Below are 20,073 nucleotides of genomic sequence, written 5' to 3' on the forward strand. Positions count from 1 at the left end.
AACAGGGACAAGTACGTAAATGTGTAAGTTATTTAATGTTACAAGTCATAAGTTACAGAATTACTGTGAAAATAGAATGTACTTACCTATAGTATAGGTGTAAGATAATCTACGACATCATTACTCTCTTTTACGACAGAAACATAAATGTTCATGAATAGAAATTATTCACCTCAATCAAATCCAATTCATAATTCGTTTATGCTTTTAAAATAGATTTATATCATAAATAAAATTCTTACAAATTCCTTGTACAAAATTACAAAAAACATTCAAAAACATGTTTATACAATAGCAGCAGTAACACCAAAGCCGAGTCTAAATTTGTCATTAGGATGATTTAGAAGTGCGGAAATGGCGCAGGCTAGCTTCGCCCGTCGGCCTCCGAGAGCCCGATGTAGCGTCGCTCCCACTAGACCGTCTGAGTCCACAGAAGCGCGAACTGTCCAGTCTTCCGCCCGCCATTCGTACGCTAATGTAGCCACAGCCTTACGAATCGCAAACCCGACCTGTAGAAAAATTATCCACATGCAGCAAAGAAGGGGATACAACTTAGATGTACTGACTGTTGTACTGATGTACTAACTGTGCCTGCGTGGATGTAGAAAACGTGAGTGGAAAATATTTATCACCTATAAATGTGTTTTAACACGGTACTGTGGATTACAACTGTGACTTTATTTTTAAGTGTGTTTCGATTATCCGTGTTGTGTGAATGTAATTAAACAACAAGCAAGAGATTTAAATTCATTAGCAATCTGTATCCGATGCATCTCTAATTAGAAATATGAAACAAAAACAAGAAGGGGAGCTAACGCTATCGTTTGTTTGCATGCTGTTTGACAAACAAAATTAAGTAATTGTATATTGTTTTTTGAATTAAGCATTCTTGACCAGCCAAGATATGAATATTTAATAATAATAATAATTATTCCTTCGAAAATTTAAAGAGACTATATTACTAGGCTACTTAACACTACTAGAGCATTTATAAACGGCAGAACATAGTTCAGAGAGTAGCATCTAGTACCTCGAGCATAGCCGCAGCGGTGAGGTGCGGTCGCAGGACGCGCGCGTAACAGAGGTCGAGTCCGCGGCTGCCAAGCGTGGCGCTTACGGAGTGCTCCTCACCGGCCCAGCGTGCCGCCGCGGACGTTGCCGTCAGCTCGGGTGCGCGTCCTCTACCCACCACCTCTGCACCCAGCGATAGACGCTCTGTTATTGCCTGCAGGGTTTAACATATAAACAGACGCTGAAGAACGACAATAGAAATAGGATCTCGCAATATTACAGGATGTCACTTCTACTACTCGATTATAAAGAAAGTTCTTTTTAACTTAAAAAGATGTGTCATCATCTCCTTTTCCTTATCCCACTCACGAAGACTCGGTACAACAGGTTTTTGTCCTTTAGATCGATCTATCTTCCGTAATCTCAGTCGTTCCCCTTATTGAACATTCTTGAGCACCTTTCACGCAATCTATCCATCTTTTCCTAGGCCTACTCCTACCGCTGTAAACCTCCACATTCTTAGTTAAAATTCTTCTTGTCACATGGTATTCTTCCCCCCTAATAGCAGTAACTTATTAAGATGTGTGTCGTATTTCAAAATAAAATCTCGTACAAACCTGTAAATAATGTATTGCAATAAATTCTCTATTTACAGCAATAACAGAAGCAGTGAAGCTATTAAAATATGCATCGACAATACTTTCGAAGCTATCGAATTTTCCGTTAGCAATTTGTGCAACAACAGTGGCTCGAGTGGCCTGTGTCGGACCCACGCGGAACTCACAACTCATCTGACCACCAGGAGCAGCTTCCATCACAAAGTATGGCAATCCAGTGGGTTTATCTTTGTCCAAGTATGATAATAGCACTTTGTAACCTCCAGGAGAAACTGAACTGAAGGATAAAGAGTGCCCGAAAATCCAATTACTAGCGGAACTCTGCTTGACTGAGACGCAAGCACCTTCGAAGCACTGTGGTAATCTGTATCGGGCGGCATTATGTAAATGTCGGAGTAGTCCGGGATTAATGGCACCAGCGGCCAAATAGTTCGAACTTTTTTCAGTTTCTCTGTTTTCAGTACGCGAACCAGTGACGCCAGCTCCAGTCTTGCCACGATCACAGACGGTACTCGTTGAGCATTTCGGAGCATTGCAAGAGCAATCAGATAAAGAGGGAGCATCGCCTCCTCCGTGCCTTCCAGTACTTTTTCTTGGAGAACATGGGTTGGAATTTGAACTTTTTGCATGAAGAGTTTCAAAAAAGGTTATTTTAAAAAGATTTGATAGTAACCATGAGGTGTTATCCATTACTAATAAAAATATATAAAGTAAATAAATACAAAAGTTTGTTGAAAATGTTACTATGGTTATGTCCTTACATGACAAGCTTCACATTTCTTCAAAATAAGATTATTTCTTAAATCATCATGGATTGTTTATTCTATGTTTTTGTTATCATGACATATATTTTTACTCAATGACGAATTTTAAACGTCATTACGTCATTTGTACGTCACTCAGTTGCTAAACAAGGGGGAGTCCGTATATTGTACGACCCGATAATGCACGGCCCAATAATTCATGTACAAACAAACCTTTGTTTGTACATGAATTATTGGGCCGTACATTATCAGGTCGTGCATTATCGTGGCTGTGCATTATCCAGACCGTACTGATATTGTACAGCCACGATAATGTACGGCCTGATAATTGGCGACCACTGGTCACGGAATATTAGGCCGTGCATTACTTGTACACGAATTATTTGGCTGTACTTTAACGGTACGGGGGTGATAATGCACGGCCCGATAATTCATGACCACTTCCCTGATTGGTCAGCTCACCTGGTCTCTTATTGGTCAACAGATTATTCTGTCATTTATGGTTTGTGCTTCGTTTAGATTGGGATGAAGAAAAGAAATTTTGTTGCCACTATAACAAAAAAATGTAACACAAATTATAACAAATACTTAAAAAATAATAAATTTGATTTAACGCAGTTTGATAGAATTTGGTTAGGAATTACACACTGTAAATTACTTAAATAATGTTTATTATTAAACTAATAAATTGATTGAACAACAACGTAAAATAATAAAATTAAAATTCTATCTCGTGCACATATTTTCTCTACTGTTTTAAAAATATCTTCCTTAGAGAATCAACCTAACAGTGCAACAACCTCAATTTAAGACTGCACTAAATTTCTAAAGCAAGAATACCAATCTTTTAACATACATATCGATGTAATAAATAAACGGCACACCAAATATATTGATTTTATTTCATTAAAAATTACAGTGACAATGTCAACGTAACAATTTCTACATATAAAAATTATGAAAAATGCAAAGGTTGAAATAACACCACATCACCACCTCTAGGATCGCCGAAGAGAAGTAGCTTCATCGTTTCACACAACTTTATTACCTCCTGCAGGTTCTGAATTTTCCCGAGAAGAGTGCTCCGTCTACTGTTCTACGAGGATGTTTAAAAAATCTTTCATGCGGAATAGCATTAATAATGGTGCATAATAATGATCTGATGGAACTGCTGGTAAAACATCCTCCCAATGACCTACGTCACGATTCCACAGACGAACCAAACACACAAGGATTCGACACTTCTTTAGACGACAGTTTCTAATATATGGTGAGCTTAATGTAGAGAAATAACCACTGAACTCCAGTTGAAAGACATCTGAGAGTTTGAGAAAATTGTACGACCTTATCGGTCTCCACGTCGAGGGAGGACGTTGATGTTACTGGCGAGAGACGTGAGACAATGAATGACAATGACAAAAGAAAGGAAGAAAATCATATTGAAAAAATTAAATAAAATTACTATGACGACTTGGTTGTTTATTTTGATTATTGTTAAAAGGAACATGTTGTAAAAGTTTAAAATAAAGTTTTCGTTTGCATTATCGAAGATTATAGTGTGCCCAAGCAGTCCGGCTTTGAGTGAAGACGATGCTTTATCGCGGCAACAGCAACTCGAATTTTTCGCCGTATTTAGCATTAGAATTTTAGTACACATCTTATGTAAATACCGTCAGGGGAAATGCAGCAAAGGAATTAATCGACGAGTAAACTAAACAATCGGCAGTGTATATGCGCCAATAGCAGCTATGCACATGAAGAAGTCTCGATAGTTTAATGTTTATATGGTTTAAAGTCAAAAGTTAAGCACAATTCAATTTTTTGGTCGACCGATAGTAAGTCGCTGTAGTGTGCTTACTTCAATACATGCTTATTCACATTATGTGCCGATTAGACTATTGTGCGAATAAGTCTCTTGTCTGCGGAGGCTTTTAGATTCACTTAACAATAATCAAATATTTCTTTTTTGTTCTGATGGAATTTTTAAAAACTTTATACTGTTTGTGTGGCAACACTATTTTCAAACCCAACCGCCAATCTAACCGCGGTCTGTCATTTCGTTTCTAAAGTACTTGGCTGGATTATCCACACTCGTGCTTTTTAACGATTTTATTACTCAAAACTGCGATTTCGACACACTACGTTTTTTATATTCACCTAAATACTATAGACTTTGGATTTTTTAGTAATGGCTGAGCAGCAAGCTGTCCCCGATCCCCGTCACCCCGAGGCTCCCAGGCCACCTGGACTTCCTCTTGTAGTGGACGATTTCAATGAAATCGTTCCCTACAAAGGGAACTCGAGGTGGTTTTCTCGGGATAATCACTTTTATGTGGTCAGTCGCTCGAGGGGGGCCTCGACAACCATGAGGTGCGCCAGCGACCGGTGTCCAGCGCACTGGATACTGCGGAATGGGATAGCTGGACCGACGATTGGGCAGCATAATCATTCCCCTACTCCCTGGGTGCTTAATCGGTGAGATAAAAAAATACCTACTTTGTTTTTATTAGTGTATGACCTTTAGGCTGAGTTGCAGGCTTGTTTTATTGTTCATAAAAAATACTGTAATTAATATTGTAAAAAGCCAACTACAACTAAAAGTCACTTGTTTTGTTGTAAATTTCATGCTTATGTGCAAAGTTTGTATATGCACTTTTGCTTGACAGTATATGTAATAAAATATTTTGGATATTTTGTTCTGAGACAGCCCTGCCCATGTTATATTTTTTGTCCTTTTGTGTGGCAATGGATTTTGACGGTTTAAATGTAATTACTCAAGGTTATTAAAGTTCAGATATTAAATAACCCTCTCTTTTTTCAGCAATACAATGTTCCAGGAACTAAAGAGGAGGGCTTCAGAGGAGAGTATTCCTCTGAATGCCATATATGAGGAAGAAGCTGCCAGGTAAGTGATAACTATTTCTTAAGAATTGTGTTGTTTACACCACCTTATTTATGGACCCTTTATTTGGACATTCAATTAGTTCAGAATACCAAAGTGATGTGTGTATATTTTTTCTTTTGATTGATGATTTACAATGAAAAACTATGATAGCATTATTAACTAGCAGGTAAGGTGATGCAAATATTAAATATAAATCTTCAGTGCAATCTATATACACTGGTGGTTGTGTAAATAGAAACACTACCAATGGTTGTTGAGATTATGTAAGTTACTTCAGTGCAATCATTTGTGTTTTGAAATAATACAGTAAATATTATGTAAAAAGTGTCCTTTGTTATTTAGGAGTAACATAGGATAATAGAAGTCAATCAAGTCTGCTCAGGAATGTAACTATGAGCAAACACACTTTTAAAGAGAAGATCAAAGATCAAATCTTGTGTCTAGCCAAAAACTAGGAATACTTGGTGGTATAACACCTGTACCTTATAACAGTTTGAGCGATTTGATATTTTTCTTGACACATTATGTTTTTCTATTATTCACATTATTATATATTATTTACATAGTTAACAGTTTATTATATTAATTATATAATTTTGATTTGATACATCCCTATATGCATATTCGATGATTAATCAAATTACCAACACTTAATAACTTCATTTTTCGTTTTTTGTTTATTCTCCATAAGGCGAGGGCTGAAAATCGGCGTTGTCGTTCCGGGCAAGCTATTCGCCGAGCCCAGGCCTTTTAGTGTTACCACTTTCCAACTAATTTGTACCTTGTTTATTTTATGTATCTACATGTGTGTGTAACCTATATAAACATTTTTTATTATTATTATTAAGTCAAAGAATATTCAAACAGTTCAGTAGTTTATTCAATGCAAAAAAAAATTAGCACGATGATATGTTTTGTAATATAGTTTGAAATAAATATTTTGGAATGTTTTTTACAGATATCCGGACGCTGCATCTCACCTGCTCTACGAGAGTGTGCTGCCCTCGATGCGGGAGTGGAGGAGAAACTCACAGCCGGCTCAGCCACGCACCTTGGAGGAATATGCGGTGGCCTTATCAGGCCACCGTTTGTTAAGTCCTGCTCTTTTCGCCACTGTGTCGGTGGCGGAAGGAAAAGCTGTCATATTAGTTATGCGCGGTTTCGAACGTTGCATCGCTGACAGTGAAGTGCTAGTCATCGATGGAACGTTCCTGACTGTCCCAGCTGGATTGTCAATTTGCCAAATTTTAACAGTACACAGTATAATTGCTGGACACAATTTTCATCCTGTTGTAGTCCTGATGCAGAACCGCCGCCGTCCTCTGTATGAGGCAGTTTTCCGTAGAATTTGGCAAGCGGCTGGCAATCCAAGACCACAACAAATTATAACAGATTATGAGCAGGCCTTACGGTCTGCTCTTGCTTCTGTTACAGGAATTGCAACCCAAGGCTGCATGTTTCATTACGTGCAAGCTTTGGTGAGGCAGGCACGACAGCTCGGGTTGCAGGCGCAGCAGCGCCAGAGCGCGGCGCACCGGCTTGTGTCGCTGTACAGCACGCTGGCGCTCCTGCCGGCCTAGCCGAGTTGTCGCACATCGCACAGCAGGAAAGGCTTCCTTACAATGAAGACTTTCATAATTACTTTGTTGCGCAGTGGATGGCACGCGTGAGTAATACTCCATAGTAAATAAGATAATAATTTGGTGTTATTTAACTTGTTTCACGGGACTTAACTAGATAGTAATAGTATAGGTGTTTTTCACATTAAATAATTAAATAAATTCACATAAAATCTTCTTAAAAAAACATTACATTGCAAAAAACTTGCAAAATATGTCATAAATTAATGAATTTTGAAATTAATATAAAACATTATATATAAACAAAAATCTATTTTTATCCTTTTATCCATTGAATAAATCATTACATTGATGAATAATAATTGATATACAGTAATTTGTTTATGCAGGTGGGCCCAGAAGGGTTCAGCGTTCATGGTACTGCTCATCGCACATCAAACGTCGCAGAAAGTTTCCATGCTTCTCTGCGACGGGCTCTTGGAGCCTCTCCGAATGTTTGGAGGTTTACAGGTGTGTACAAAATATATGTACATGAATAGAGTAATCATAGTAATTAATATGTAGGAATCATTAGTTGTCTCTGATGTATGTAGATAGTAGATTTGAGTAGTCTAAAATACATTTTTAATATAGGTGAATAGTCGTGACTTAAGAGATTTTGAGAACATCTCCATCTGGTAGGCATATCAAGTCGGAAAATTATATAGGTTCATTTAAATCATAAAGCTGCTGGTAGAGGGCATATTACAACTTTACTACAACTAATTGTTAGCGTTATAGTGGTAAACCCCACTATAACGCTAACACTTTATATATATCATGTGTAAATTTGTAATTATTATGTAATAGTTATTGGTTACCACATAGTATTTTAGTCTTAGATAGTATGATTTGCGTAGTTATTTTAGTATTCTAGTGTCCTGTCAGTAAGAGTTATGCTGCTATCTTCGGCTTTAGGAAACGTCGTAAGAAAATTAAAAGAGGTAAGATAAAAACTATTTTTATATGACCATCTTCCCAATATAAAAATAATTGTTATTATTTATCAGCAGAAATAAAAAAGAAAACAAAGACACATTTATGTGCAATTTTATAAGATGTTGCGAAAATATCCCCAAATGAATAGAGTATTGTGTTTATTTTATTTAATATGACATATTGTTTGGTTTAGATGTGCTGACACAGAAGTTCGCCGTAAGCGCGTCTCGCCTGGAGGCGTACCGCCGCGGGGAGCCTCTGGCGCGCCGCAACCGGGAGCGCCTTTATATCAGGACAACTGTTTTGAGAAATAACACGAGGGCACTCGAGCAAGGAGTTATCTCCATTCGAGAGTTCCTCGTGCAAACGAGCAGATTGTTGGACGTAGGCGTTGAGGCTGTTGTAGATAACGTCCCAGAATTCGCTCAAGAAGTTGTCATTGCAGACAACATTGAGCAGGTAGCACCGGAGGTGGTCCAGGCTCCTATTCTGGAACCCGCCGATGTCCTGCCCGCGTCTCCCCCCCGCCACGATAATGATCGCGAACCTCAACCCCTTCGTTGCAACATCTGTGCGACTAACCCACTCGAAGTGGTGTTGATCCCATGCGGTCACACGCAATGCCAACCTTGTCTGGACCGTTTGTTTGAATTAAATTATGATGTAATTTGCCCAGTCTGTCGCTCTGACGTTCAATCTTCGAATCGAATTTTTTTGTAGTTTTTTATACAATTTTTTGGTCGTCAACCACCGCGTTAATTGACAAGTTTGGCTGTAGCTTTTGTGCATGCTGTAGTTTTTTATTTTACTAATAGATATTCTAGTATCTACATTAATTTGATTTTCATTTTCTATTGCAGGTGGCGGTAATGCTAGCGAAGATTTTGCTTTTTCTCACTTTCATAGCCTTGAGCTGGCGGGTACGGGGGGACCCGCCAGCTCCCACTAAGGGCCGGGATGAAGGTGCACTATAGTTCCGGTGTGCCTTTCCTAAGGTAGTTGATCCAGATTCATAGTGGTGATACATCAGGGTATCTCCAATACCATGCGTAGGAGGAACTAGAGGTGGTTTAGTGGGTATGCTTCCCTTCCGGAAGAGACTCCCACATAACTAAGTGTTTCCCCCGAGGCACTAAGTATGTTTAAAACATTAACCTCTTAAAAAAAAAAAAAAAAAAAAATTGTAATTAGTTTTTGACGTCAAAGTTAGTACAAGTACCGTAGTTATCGGTACTTGTACTAACTTGTACAACTTTCCCTATAATAAATATTCAAAATAAATAAAATCATATTCTATAACTGCATATGAATAAACTGTTAATGTAGTAAGGATATAATTGTTTTCATTATCACTATGTAAATTTATCTTTGATATAGTTTTTTGTTATCATACATATGTTTTATATATTAACCTTTGATTTGTAAAGTTTTCTCTATTAGGTTGTATTGTATAAATCACAATACTTTATTAAATAATTTAAGATATGTGTTAATTTTTTACTTTGTTTCGCAAGATCTACATATGAAATCCCGTTCTGTAAAATGTTATTTATTGAATAAAGCAATAAAAGATTGAAAATAACCTCTCTTTTTATTACTCATTACGTTCCGGTGCGTTTCTTGGAGATCCCAGAACCTTCTTGTTTTGCACTCGAGTCTGGCCACCGAGAGGGTTTTAGTGGGTCGATCCCCACATGGCCCTGCCTGAGAAAAGCCTGCTTTTAGAAAGCTTAGTAACGACAAAATAACTGTTTCACAGAAAGCTGTTACTCTTGGCCATCCTGTTACAAAGTCCTCCCATCATATCATTTTATGCGATGACTAGAGCCAACCGGTGAATTGATAATTTAGTAAACTGCTCTGTGGGGTTATTTGCTATAATGAGTATGGGGGCTTGAAAAAATTTTAGTATCTGAAAACGCATTTCAAATTATTTTTTCCAAAAATTAAGGCAATTATACAATTGAACGTAACGCGTCCTACCACGAATGCTCACGCGTTTACAAATGTTAAAATTAATCCTTACTCATTGTATGAATATAAACTGGTTAATTTTTTTGGAGGCTAAAGTTATTGATGTTACAAAAAGCTTAGCTGAGTAGAGTTAGCCCATTTTAACACCTTTTTATATGACTCGTCTTAATGGGCTCTCATAGGAAGTGTGCATCCAACAAAAATTAGAAATTGAACTGGAATTTGTTGACAGTCAATTTTTGAATTAACTGTAGATGTGTTGAATTATTTTTCTACCAAAATGTCCCCAAGGAAATATAACCCACCCCTCTATATAACCAATAAATATAGTTATGAAAAACAGGTAATATTATTCACAATTATAGCGCCAAACGTCAGGAAAATTATTGTAAGCTTGTAGCACCAATTGAGCTTACAAATAGCAACTTAAGTTTGTTTATATAAATGATTTTGGTAAATTAACATCGCAAACAAAATAAAAAATATCTCCCGGGCCTTACTCTCTTCGGGCCTCATTAAAAATTTGATTAACTTCACTATTAAAATTCCATATTATCGCTGAATAAAATCATAAAAACTCGAGCATATCCAAAGTGAGAACTATACTTGAAGAAACATATTATTTTAGAAACATATTAAAAAGACAACGGAATACAAAAGACATAATCATATCATCAATTTAGAAAATAGGAAGTACTATGGATGTCATACTGTAAAATTTATTCATTCAAAAATACACCGTTATTGCTGCTAAATTAATAATACTAAATAAAATAAAATAGTATGCAAATATCATGTGGACATTTATTGTCCAGTAATTTTTAAAACCTATGGATGATGTACTAAATTGATTTAATTTATTTTAAATTTTCACCGTCGAAAAGGGCGCGAGATTTGAAATTTTTCGCAATACAAAAACATCAACTAAACTAGTAAAGTAGTCTAAACGAAGCATAATCATAGAGAATTAAACGCTCCTGATTGGCTGGTAGGATTCTGACAGCTGAGTGGCCGCCATGTTGGCTTCCAATTATCAGGCCGTACATTATTGGGCCGTGCATTATCAGTCCGTGCAAGATATTGTACGGCCAAATAATGTACGACCCGATAATTCGTGTACACCTACTTTCTATGGGACACGAATTATCAGGGCGTACATTATTTGGCTGTACAATATCGGCCCGTGCCGATAATGCTCGCCCCAATAATGTACGACCTAATAATGCACGGCCTGATAATTCATGTACAAACAAACCATTGTTTGTACATGAATTATTGGGCCGTACATTATCAGGTCGTGCATTATCGTGGCTGTACATTATTGCCTCCCAACAAGGGGTTTTTCTATTTTTTGTATTTTAATATTGTCAAATTTCGCACAAATATATAAAATATTACCATGGCTGCTATAGGAGCAAAATTTTTTGAGATCTTCCGTAATTTGAAATCTGATGCAGTGCCCCGACCTCCGCGTCCCGGAGCTGAAGAAGTTTTCAGTGAAAATGATAACAGAGAGAATGAAAGCGAATTCAATGGTAATGGAGAACAGGAAGATATTGATGCTGATGTACGGAAAAAAGAAAAGAAAAAGACGCCATTCAACAACAATTTCTTTAAACCTGGTAAAAAAAAGAAGGACACTTTTGGATCGCCCCCTAAGGCAGACAAAGAACATAAACACAGTAACAACAACGTTAATGTTCAAGGTTTGCTTATAAGTTTAATATTTTATGTCTACATTTTATACTGGTAATAGAAACAACAAAGTATCGAATTACTGTAATACTTAGTATTTTTAACAATGTAATATTACGCCATTGCATGGTGATGAGACATTGAAATAATATGTATGTTTTTCTATTAACAGCGACTGGAAATGTAATCAATATAGTGAACTCCCGTGATGTCCACTGGGGTAATGAAATTGTTTATTACATGGGCCCAACTAATGTTCAGTCAAAACAGGCCAAAGAATATGTAGAACACATTGAAAAGAGTAACATTATCATGCTTGTTATGGAAGCAACAATTCAAGTAAGCTCAAATGAAAGTTGTGTAATTTTTTATTATTCTATCTAGTGATCTATAGTACAGTATTTTAAAGAGGAAAGATTTGATTATATTTTTGCATACTAAAATTAAAATTGCTTTCTTCTACACATAACATTTTAACATTTAACTGCAATGAAAGTATTTTTTAATTCATAAAATTATATGCAGTTTTTCTTTATCATTTCAGCCTAATCATGAGTATATAGATTACATATCAAAGAACCTTGGTAAAAACTGGCACAGTGTTTTTATAGCACTTGGTTACAGCAAGAATAGAATTGAAACATTTGAGATAGACGAAGCTGGTAAAGGTATATCAGAGGTATGTTGTACAATAGAATTTAACTGTAAATAACTAGTGGCTTTGCACACATTTTTCTGTTATAATAACATGGTAGCTTTTAAAATATTAGATAAACCTTGATAAAGATACCAAATATTACTTCATGAAAATATTCTACTTTTTAGGTTCGTTATAAACTTCTATTAGATTGGGTACGAAATGATGATGATGGGACATTAGGGAAGCTTACAACTCAACTATGGGAAGAAGGAGAGAGACAGCTGGTAAAAGAGTTGGCCATCATATACAAAAAGAACAAGCAATAAAGAACACAGCATAATGACAATTTAATAGCTAATTAATTATTATTAAGAAAATGTGATGCTAAAAAACTTTTAATATGTCAATAATTTAATTATTATCTTCATAGACAATATAGTCTATGATGTAATATCAGTCTGTGATTTAAGAAGAAAAATTTTAAATGATTCAAAATTTGATATAGTTTATTAAAATGAAATTTTATATTATATTAGTGAAATTAACTGATCATTGACATTAAATTTTTGTAGTAGTAATTTTATAAAGTTTAATATATGCAATGTATCTGTATGAAATACTTAACACCTTCAATGCCATTAATTTTCATTTATTGCAGTAAATTCACAAGTTAAGTCAGTGGCTCTGACAATGTTAACAAATTTTAAAATCCTGTCAAATGAACTATTGTTTTTGTTTTGAAATAACCTACCGTTGGTTCCTGAGACCAAAATCTCTATATAAAAGATATGTCATCCATGTTATTATCTTTGACAAAACAGATAATTTTTTTTTTTTAAATGGGGATTTAGGTCTCAGAAATCTACAGTGTCTAGTGATGTGTGGCCATATTTTATCATTTTGAAAATGTAGTAATAATTAGCTTGATTAAGCAGTTTTTTAATTTTTTAGTATTCTTCCAAAAACATAATAATTTTTGTTTATTTTTTACTAATGTATGTCATATTAGGAAAATTTTCACAAAGATTAAGCTTCATACACATAAGGTGCTAAACATAGATATGTTATGTATATCTTTTGTGCTCCCTGGGTAGATACCCAACACGGAGTACAAAAGTGGACAAAAAGGCTTCCGGAGGATTGACATTTCAAAAATAGACTCTCAATAAGACGTTAAACTTGTATGAAACACTCCATCTATAGGTTACCTATGGTGCTAAAATTATTAGCTGTGATTTTATATGGGGCCAATATTTTATAAAAAATAATAATTAAGTTTTATATGTTATTTTCCTGATATATTTTGATATATCAATGCTAGTGCTATTTAGGAAACATGTAACACTCAGACTTATTATATTATGCAATGAAGAAAAACTAAAGGTTAAAGACTATATTTATATCAAAAAAATTGTTTTGTATATTTGTATATCTTTCTAATATTATAAATGCGAATGTTTAGATAGATGGATGTTTGTTTGAAGGTATCTCCGGAACGGCTCAATAGATCTTGATGAAATTTGGCACAACTGTAAAACATAGTCTGGAAGAACACAACAAGTATTAAGTTTTTTTAATTCCGCGCGGCCGGAGTCGTGGCGACAACTAATATTTTATAAATTTAGTAACATGGAAAATTTTGTTAATGTGTTGACTTAAAGTGCCGACCATACATTATTCCTAAAATTGAAGAAATTATTTTTACATCTATTAGTATTAGGACAATAGAGCTTAATAGATTAAGAATGTACAATGTTTATATGTTACAATTATTTGGTATATATTAAAAAGCTATTAAAAAAATCTTTTTATTGATAAACCAATTGTATTTCATTCATACAAGGTATTATGGTAAAGCAAACTGCTGTATTCATTATGTATCTTTATATTTTCTATTTAAATGTTGATAATGAAATGAATGAGGTTATCTGAGGGCTACAGAGCACGAGACGTTTTCGCGCAGTTGACGAGCTCAGTAGTGAAGTGATACTGCGCAGAGATGCCCGTGCCTGATAGAACCGGATTGAAGATCGTTGACATTGACGTCAAAGACGTAAGGTTTCCTACGTCGCTGGGAGGACACGGCTCTGATGCTTTGGTAATTTAAACAAACCGATCATAGTTATGATTATTACATCCAATTAAAAAGTCTAAGGATAATTTGGTCCATATTAAATTAATTACATATTTTCATTTATCAATCATTCATTTAAAATTCAATCAATGTGAAAAATTAACATGCTGTTTATATTAACATGCAAATATTATCGGTAGTAAATACCAATTAACAACATAACTTGTACAAACCCTTTCTTTTACCTACATCCGAACTAGTTTTGAACTCTATGATTAACTGTGAGTTTCCATTGTCAAAACACTTGTGAAAAACAATCAAATTTTGATATTTTAGCACACCGATCCAAACTACTCGTGTGCTTACGTTACAATCACAACAGAAAAGGGCAGCAAGGGCTATGGTTTGACGTTTACTTGTGGGCGCGGCACCGAGGTGGTCGTCTACAATGTCAGGTCCTTAAAGAAGTTCATCTTGGGCAAGAACGCAGCGGATATATTCGCAGACTTCGCTGGCTTTTGGCGCGCCATCACAAATGACTCACAGATGAGATGGGTTCGTATTTCATGTTGTTTTAGTATTAAAAAACAAGAGGTTCTACTAGTACTTTCCTGGCTAATCTGGACTATTCCTACTAAAACATAATTTAAACACTGTTCACAGTAGCATTAATTTCTGTTGAACATAGACTGCACAAAAACTACGCTACGTTTTTAAATGGTTGTAAAATTAAATTTATGTTTACTTATACTTTTTTGTAGATTGGGCCAGAGAAGGGAGTAATCCACTTGGCGGTAGCAGCCATATTAAATTCCCTTTGGGATCTGTGGGCCAGGCTAGAGAACAAGCCTATATGGAGGCTGTTAGTGGACATGGAACCTGAGGTAAACTTCCTAAATAATTTATAAAAAGCGTAATTTTTTCATAGAATTTAACATCTGTGATGTGGCAGACAAGTTATGTGTTCCGTAGACATAATAAACGAAACGTAGAAAGTCAAATCCATAATGCTTATTAAAAAAAGATATTTCGTCCTAGCCTTCCTCATATGGATTTGCTGCAAGTTAATATTTTATAAATCCATAGCCTGATAGTATAATACAATTGTTCATTTTAATAACGTTTGGTTCCAAGGTGTGATTTAATTTTGTTAGAAATATAAAAAAAGAAGTATAAATTGTATTTTAAAATTATTTTTTTCTGCTTAATATCTGAAAAATAATTGCGGGATCATAAAATATACATTTATAATACAATTGTTTTTATCATTTATTTACAATAACATAATAAGTCCACTTAAATAAGCATTGATTACATATCTCAATATCACGTAGAATATTTACTTTGACATAACTATTATTTTAAAATTTTAAATAATAGGGTTTGAAAGTTATCAAAAGCAAATATTTGTTATCAAATATTAATGTTATGTAATAATTATAGGAGTTGGTGTCAACGATCGATTTCCGTTACATAACCGATGTTTTAACTAAAGAAGAAGCAATACAATTGCTTAAAGATAAAAATAATGGTAAACAGAAAAGAGTGAAGTATTTAGAGGAAAATGGATATCCGGCGTACACGACTCAAGTTGGTAAGACATTGTGATTGTTTAACTTTTATAGTCAATCTTGATATAAGGGTTTCTACCTTCATCAGCGAGAGTCATTGTCCGGTCCCGACAAACGACTTGCATATGCGAGAAATTCGGTTTAGAGAAAAACCTCTAAAAGCGAGAAAAATTTGCAATCCCTTGGAGTTTCGCTTATCCATTAAATTTATATAAATGCGAATATTTAGATGGATGCACGGATGGATGGATCTTTGTTAGAAAGTTTCACCAGAATGGCTCAACGAATCTCGCTGAAATGCAGCACAAATGTAGAACGTAGTCTGGAAAAACACTTAGTTTGTTTTCCGCACGAACGGAGTCGCGGGCTACAACTAGTTGATTTAATAAATTTTAGAAGGAATTCCATAATTTGTACAATTAGTGAGAAATGTCCAGCATCTCCAAATTGTCTGTTTGTATATTCCATACTTATCGTTTTATATCCATATGGTGCGAAATAATCTCGATATTTTTACAATAAATAACAAAATGGTAAACGAATATAAATTAGCTGTTTATTTTAATTTAAGGTTGGCTGGGATATAGCGATGAGACGGTGAAAGAACTATGCGAAAAATATATAAAACTTGGCTTCACTCATTTCAAAGTTAAAGTCGGTCTGAATTTAGAAGAAGATTACAGAAGGTGCACTCAAGTTCGGAAATACATTGGCAAGGATAGGTTCTTGGTATGTAGCTCCATTTAACTACGTCTATATGTCTTTGATCAAAAATACGTTAACAAAATGATTGTATTATATATTATAGATGGTTGATGCAAATCAAGCTTGGAGTGTTAACGAAGCTATTGACTGGATGAAAAAACTAGCGCCATTAAATATATTATGGATTGAGGAACCAACATCACCTGACGATGTGTTGGGGCACGCTACAATTTCTCAGGCGTTAAGGTAAATATGTTAATTTATGTTTGTGCCCATATGATTTTCTCACAGTGTACTTACAAGATGATTTAACATTACAAGTTTCACGCAACTCAACGCACCTCATGACAAGTTTTCTATATTCCTGGTTAGTCTGTAATTATTATATTCTTGATATTGTAGGCCATACGGTATAGGCGTGGCTACGGGCGAGATGTGCGCGAACCGCGTCATGTTCAAGCAGTTCCTGCAGAGCGGGGGTATGCAGTACTGTCAGATCGACTCCGCGCGTATTGGAGGTATCAACGAAATACTCGCCGTATACTTGATGGCTTACAAATTTAATGGTATGTTTAATTTAAACTTTTTCTTCTTTATCTTTTATATTATAAATGAAACCTATTTAAGTTTTCGGATATAATTTAACGAAAGAATACTCACAAATTATTATTAAAACTCAAATAAATGTTTTATGAATGTTATGTGTGTGAATATTTGTTTACATTTTTTAAGCCGTAGTTCCACGGATTTAAATATTTTAACTTGCAACAGTGAAAGTGTGCCCGCACGCGGGTGGTGTGGGACTGTGTGAGATGGTACAACACTTGCAGTGCTGGGACTACGCCTCACTCTCCGGCACTATGGAGGGCCGCCTCATTGAGTACGTCGACCAACAACATGAACACTTCTACGACCCTACTCTTGTTGAAAACGCAACATATCTCGCACCTAAAGTAAGTTAAAAATATTAAAACTTGAAGAAATAGACTTAAAAAGTGTTCAGAATAAAACTGAATTACTTTTATCTTAAGCTTGCTACAGGCTACTTTTTTTACCTATATTTCTAGTTGCCTGGATACAGCACACAATTCCTGCCAGAAACACTGGAGAAATACACATACCCAAATGGTAGCGAATGGCAGCGGATGTTTAAAGAAGGCATATTTCCTCCACCCGATGATACTGAACTAGCAAATGTATAAATATTAACTACATACATACATTGTGAGTTACGGAATCATAATATAGTCGAACCAGTATAAGCGAGATTATACCTCCTTAGACCTTGATATTTTTCTCGCTGACAAAGGTTTCTCTCCCGTTTCTAGCTTATAAAGGTCGTTTCGTGACCTGACAATAACTCTCCCTTATCCAGGTTCGACTGTACCAGGTCACTCAGAAAGTATTGCGAAAAAAAGTTTTTATGTATGTGAGACTGGTCTGTTATAATTTATTTAAAAATATGATTAGTTATAAGTATAAATAGGTACGTTCTAAATTCAAAACTACCCTACACATTTTCTGCGAGCTTATTAAAATTACCGTGTCTCATTGAAAAATGGATTTGCGTCGAGAACATTTTCGCGCTATGATTTTTTACGATTTTAAATGTCTCCTGAAACCGGACGAATCGTACGATAGACTTCAAATGATATTATTGGATGAAGGCCCTTCTAAGGCAACCGTGTATCGTTGATATAATGAATTTAAGCGAGGTCGACTAACTTTGGGGGATGAAGAAAGAAGTGGTCGCCCTTTGACGGCTGTTACGGAAGGAGACGTGCTAGCACTGAAAAATTTGGTCCAAGACAATAGACGAATTACATATCAAGAGATTAAGCATATACTGCAGATTGGATCAGGAAGCCTTAACGAATTTCTACACGTGCATCTACGGGTGCAGAGCATAGTTTCACGCAGGGTGCTGCACAACCTCACCGATGTTCAAAAGCAGGCAAGGATGGATTGGTGCCATGATATGATAGACAAATTTGAAGCAGGCTAGTCTCGGTGTGTTTACGACATCGTTAAAGGTGATGAATCCTGGATTTATCAATTCGATCCAGAAACAAAGCGCCAGTCGACGGTTAGGGTGTTTCAAAACGAATCGACGCCTACCAAAGTAAAGCGACCTAGAAGCGGAGGGAAGATTTTGATCGTGAATTTTTTCAAATTGACTGGCTACTTGGTGTCAATTCCTTTACAAAACCAAAGAACCATTTACGCCGAATGGTATACTACCAAATACTTGACAGAAGTTTTCTCTGCTGTGAGCAACAAGCGACCAAACACAGGTCTCCGCGCGCTACTGCTCCACCGCGATAATGCGCCCGCCCACACCGCAATCAAAATGAGGGACTTCCTAGACAGCACACCGGTCAAACTCCTGGGTTACCCTTCACACAGCCCTAACCTAGCACCGTGTGACTTCTTCTTATTCCCAAAAATAAAAAATCAACTCAAAGGGATTCAATTTTCGTCGCCGGATGATGCGCTCTCAGCGTTGAAGACGGCTGTAAACGAGGTGTCTGCGGCGGACTGGAAAAAGTGTTTCGAAAACTGGTTCAGACGCATGAAACTTTGTATAGAGGCTAGTGAAGAGTCCTTTGAAAAGATGTAATAAAAATATATTTACCTATAGAAAATTTTTTTTAGAGTCGCAAAACTTTCTGAGTGTCCCACGTACTTATGTTCAAACGTCAGACTAATTACTATGAAAATGTAAACTTACCGTAGAATTTCACTGCCGTGAATTCCATTGTCACATTATACAGTCGCTATTTTGTCAAAGTTTTTTTTTATATATAAACTTATAAAATAAATTACAAAACTTATCTCTATATTATTTTAATTATATTATAAATTACATACACTACTTGTTAAATTCAAATAATATATTAAAATATATAATTAAACCAGTCATATATTTACAAGATGATGGATTTGAAGTAAAATAAAATTGCGGATCATATCAACAATATCGTACAAGGTTTTAAATACACTAGTTCTATTGAAATGGGATATTAAATCAATTATATGTTCCTTTGATAAAAAAACCCGGGATAAGAATATGTGTTATATAGAAGTGACGTAATTAAGAAAATGTTTTTTTTCTATTCCCCATTTAACCCTGTCATAAAATATTTACCTAGGTGATCATCCATTAATCAGGTGGTTTTTTTTTAGCAATCTTTTGACTTGAAATGGTAAATGTGGTTTTAGACTACCCCAAAATTATAAATAATTTTCAAAATATTTATTACTAGCTATCGCCCGCGACTCCGTTCGAGCGGAATTAAAAAAATATATATTAAGAAGCCTATGTTTTCTTCCAGACTGTGTTCTACATATGTGCCAAATTTCACCAAGATCTGTTCAGCCATTCCGGAGATACCTTCAAACAAACATCCATCTATCTAAACATTCGAATTTATAATATTAGTAAGAAGTAAGATTACTAATGTATTCATTAAATTTACGTCATCAGTCAGAAAATAAATTCACGTGATTTCTATTTTAACCCCCCCCCCCCCCTCACCAACTACTCCAAATCCCCCCT

The 20,073-nt window shown here is 35.5% G+C and overlaps 4 protein-coding genes across 4 annotated transcripts; 3 read left to right on the top strand and 1 right to left on the bottom strand.

The window, feature by feature from the left end:
• Positions 1-254: 254 nt before the first annotated feature.
• Positions 255-2,333, bottom strand: LOC106717623 (mitochondrial import receptor subunit TOM40 homolog). Its single transcript, XM_014511510.2, has 3 exons — positions 1,629-2,333; positions 1,031-1,225; positions 255-509 (listed from the first exon to the last, which is right to left on the bottom strand). Exons 1-3 carry the CDS (start codon positions 2,316-2,318, stop codon positions 285-287), a joined length of 1,110 nt encoding a protein of 369 aa, XP_014366996.1. The 5' UTR covers positions 2,319-2,333; the 3' UTR covers positions 255-284.
• Positions 2,334-3,266: 933 nt separating this feature from the next.
• On the top strand, positions 3,267-9,148 carry LOC106709612. Its single transcript, XM_045681132.1, has 6 exons — positions 3,267-4,867; positions 5,214-5,297; positions 6,256-6,528; positions 6,732-6,963; positions 7,267-7,387; positions 8,049-9,148. Exons 1-6 carry the CDS (start codon positions 4,581-4,583, stop codon positions 8,573-8,575), a joined length of 1,524 nt encoding a protein of 507 aa, XP_045537088.1. The 5' UTR covers positions 3,267-4,580; the 3' UTR covers positions 8,576-9,148.
• A 2,023-nt stretch (positions 9,149-11,171) lies between these two features.
• LOC106717608 lies at positions 11,172-12,632 on the top strand. The gene is made up of 4 exons (XM_045683278.1): positions 11,172-11,535; positions 11,697-11,863; positions 12,069-12,203; positions 12,350-12,632. The coding sequence occupies exons 1-4, from the start codon at positions 11,229-11,231 to the stop codon at positions 12,488-12,490; spliced, it is 750 nt and encodes a 249-aa protein (XP_045539234.1). The 5' UTR covers positions 11,172-11,228; the 3' UTR covers positions 12,491-12,632.
• A 1,404-nt stretch (positions 12,633-14,036) lies between these two features.
• On the top strand, positions 14,037-17,895 carry LOC106717596 (mitochondrial enolase superfamily member 1). Its single transcript, XM_014511479.2, has 9 exons — positions 14,037-14,262; positions 14,575-14,793; positions 15,000-15,122; positions 15,682-15,832; positions 16,381-16,538; positions 16,618-16,760; positions 16,917-17,080; positions 17,286-17,467; positions 17,582-17,895. Exons 1-9 carry the CDS (start codon positions 14,164-14,166, stop codon positions 17,714-17,716), a joined length of 1,374 nt encoding a protein of 457 aa, XP_014366965.2. The 5' UTR covers positions 14,037-14,163; the 3' UTR covers positions 17,717-17,895.
• The last annotated feature ends 2,178 nt before the right edge of the window (positions 17,896-20,073 follow it).

This window comes from Papilio machaon, chromosome 2 (genome assembly GCF_912999745.1).
Source record: "Papilio machaon chromosome 2, ilPapMach1.1, whole genome shotgun sequence".
NCBI lineage: Eukaryota > Metazoa > Arthropoda > Insecta > Lepidoptera > Papilionidae > Papilio > Papilio machaon.

What these genes read in the sequence shown, in the direction of transcription:
- LOC106717623 (XM_014511510.2), bottom strand. Translation starts at nt 2,318, where the DNA reads ATGGATAACACCTCATGGTTACTATCAAATCTTTTTAAAATAACCTTT. An exon ending in TTGCAATACATTATTTACAG is followed by an intron (nt 1,226 to 1,628) that starts GTTTGTACGAGA and finishes TAAACCCTGCAG; the next exon opens with GCAATAACAGAGCGTCTATC. An exon ending in CCGCTGCGGCTATGCTCGAG is followed by an intron (nt 510 to 1,030) that starts GTACTAGATGCT and finishes ATTTTTCTACAG; the next exon opens with GTCGGGTTTGCGATTCGTAA.
- LOC106709612 (XM_045681132.1), top strand. Translation starts at nt 4,581, where the DNA reads ATGGCTGAGCAGCAAGCTGTCCCCGATCCCCGTCACCCCGAGGCTCCC. An exon ending in ACTCCCTGGGTGCTTAATCG is followed by an intron (nt 4,868 to 5,213) that starts GTGAGATAAAAA and finishes CTCTTTTTTCAG; the next exon opens with CAATACAATGTTCCAGGAAC. An exon ending in TATGAGGAAGAAGCTGCCAG is followed by an intron (nt 5,298 to 6,255) that starts GTAAGTGATAAC and finishes TGTTTTTTACAG; the next exon opens with ATATCCGGACGCTGCATCTC.
- LOC106717608 (XM_045683278.1), top strand. Translation starts at nt 11,229, where the DNA reads ATGGCTGCTATAGGAGCAAAATTTTTTGAGATCTTCCGTAATTTGAAA. An exon ending in TTATGGAAGCAACAATTCAA is followed by an intron (nt 11,864 to 12,068) that starts GTAAGCTCAAAT and finishes TTATCATTTCAG; the next exon opens with CCTAATCATGAGTATATAGA. An exon ending in CTGGTAAAGGTATATCAGAG is followed by an intron (nt 12,204 to 12,349) that starts GTATGTTGTACA and finishes TCTACTTTTTAG; the next exon opens with GTTCGTTATAAACTTCTATT.
- LOC106717596 (XM_014511479.2), top strand. Translation starts at nt 14,164, where the DNA reads ATGCCCGTGCCTGATAGAACCGGATTGAAGATCGTTGACATTGACGTC. An exon ending in ATGACTCACAGATGAGATGG is followed by an intron (nt 14,794 to 14,999) that starts GTTCGTATTTCA and finishes ACTTTTTTGTAG; the next exon opens with ATTGGGCCAGAGAAGGGAGT. An exon ending in TAGTGGACATGGAACCTGAG is followed by an intron (nt 15,123 to 15,681) that starts GTAAACTTCCTA and finishes TAATAATTATAG; the next exon opens with GAGTTGGTGTCAACGATCGA.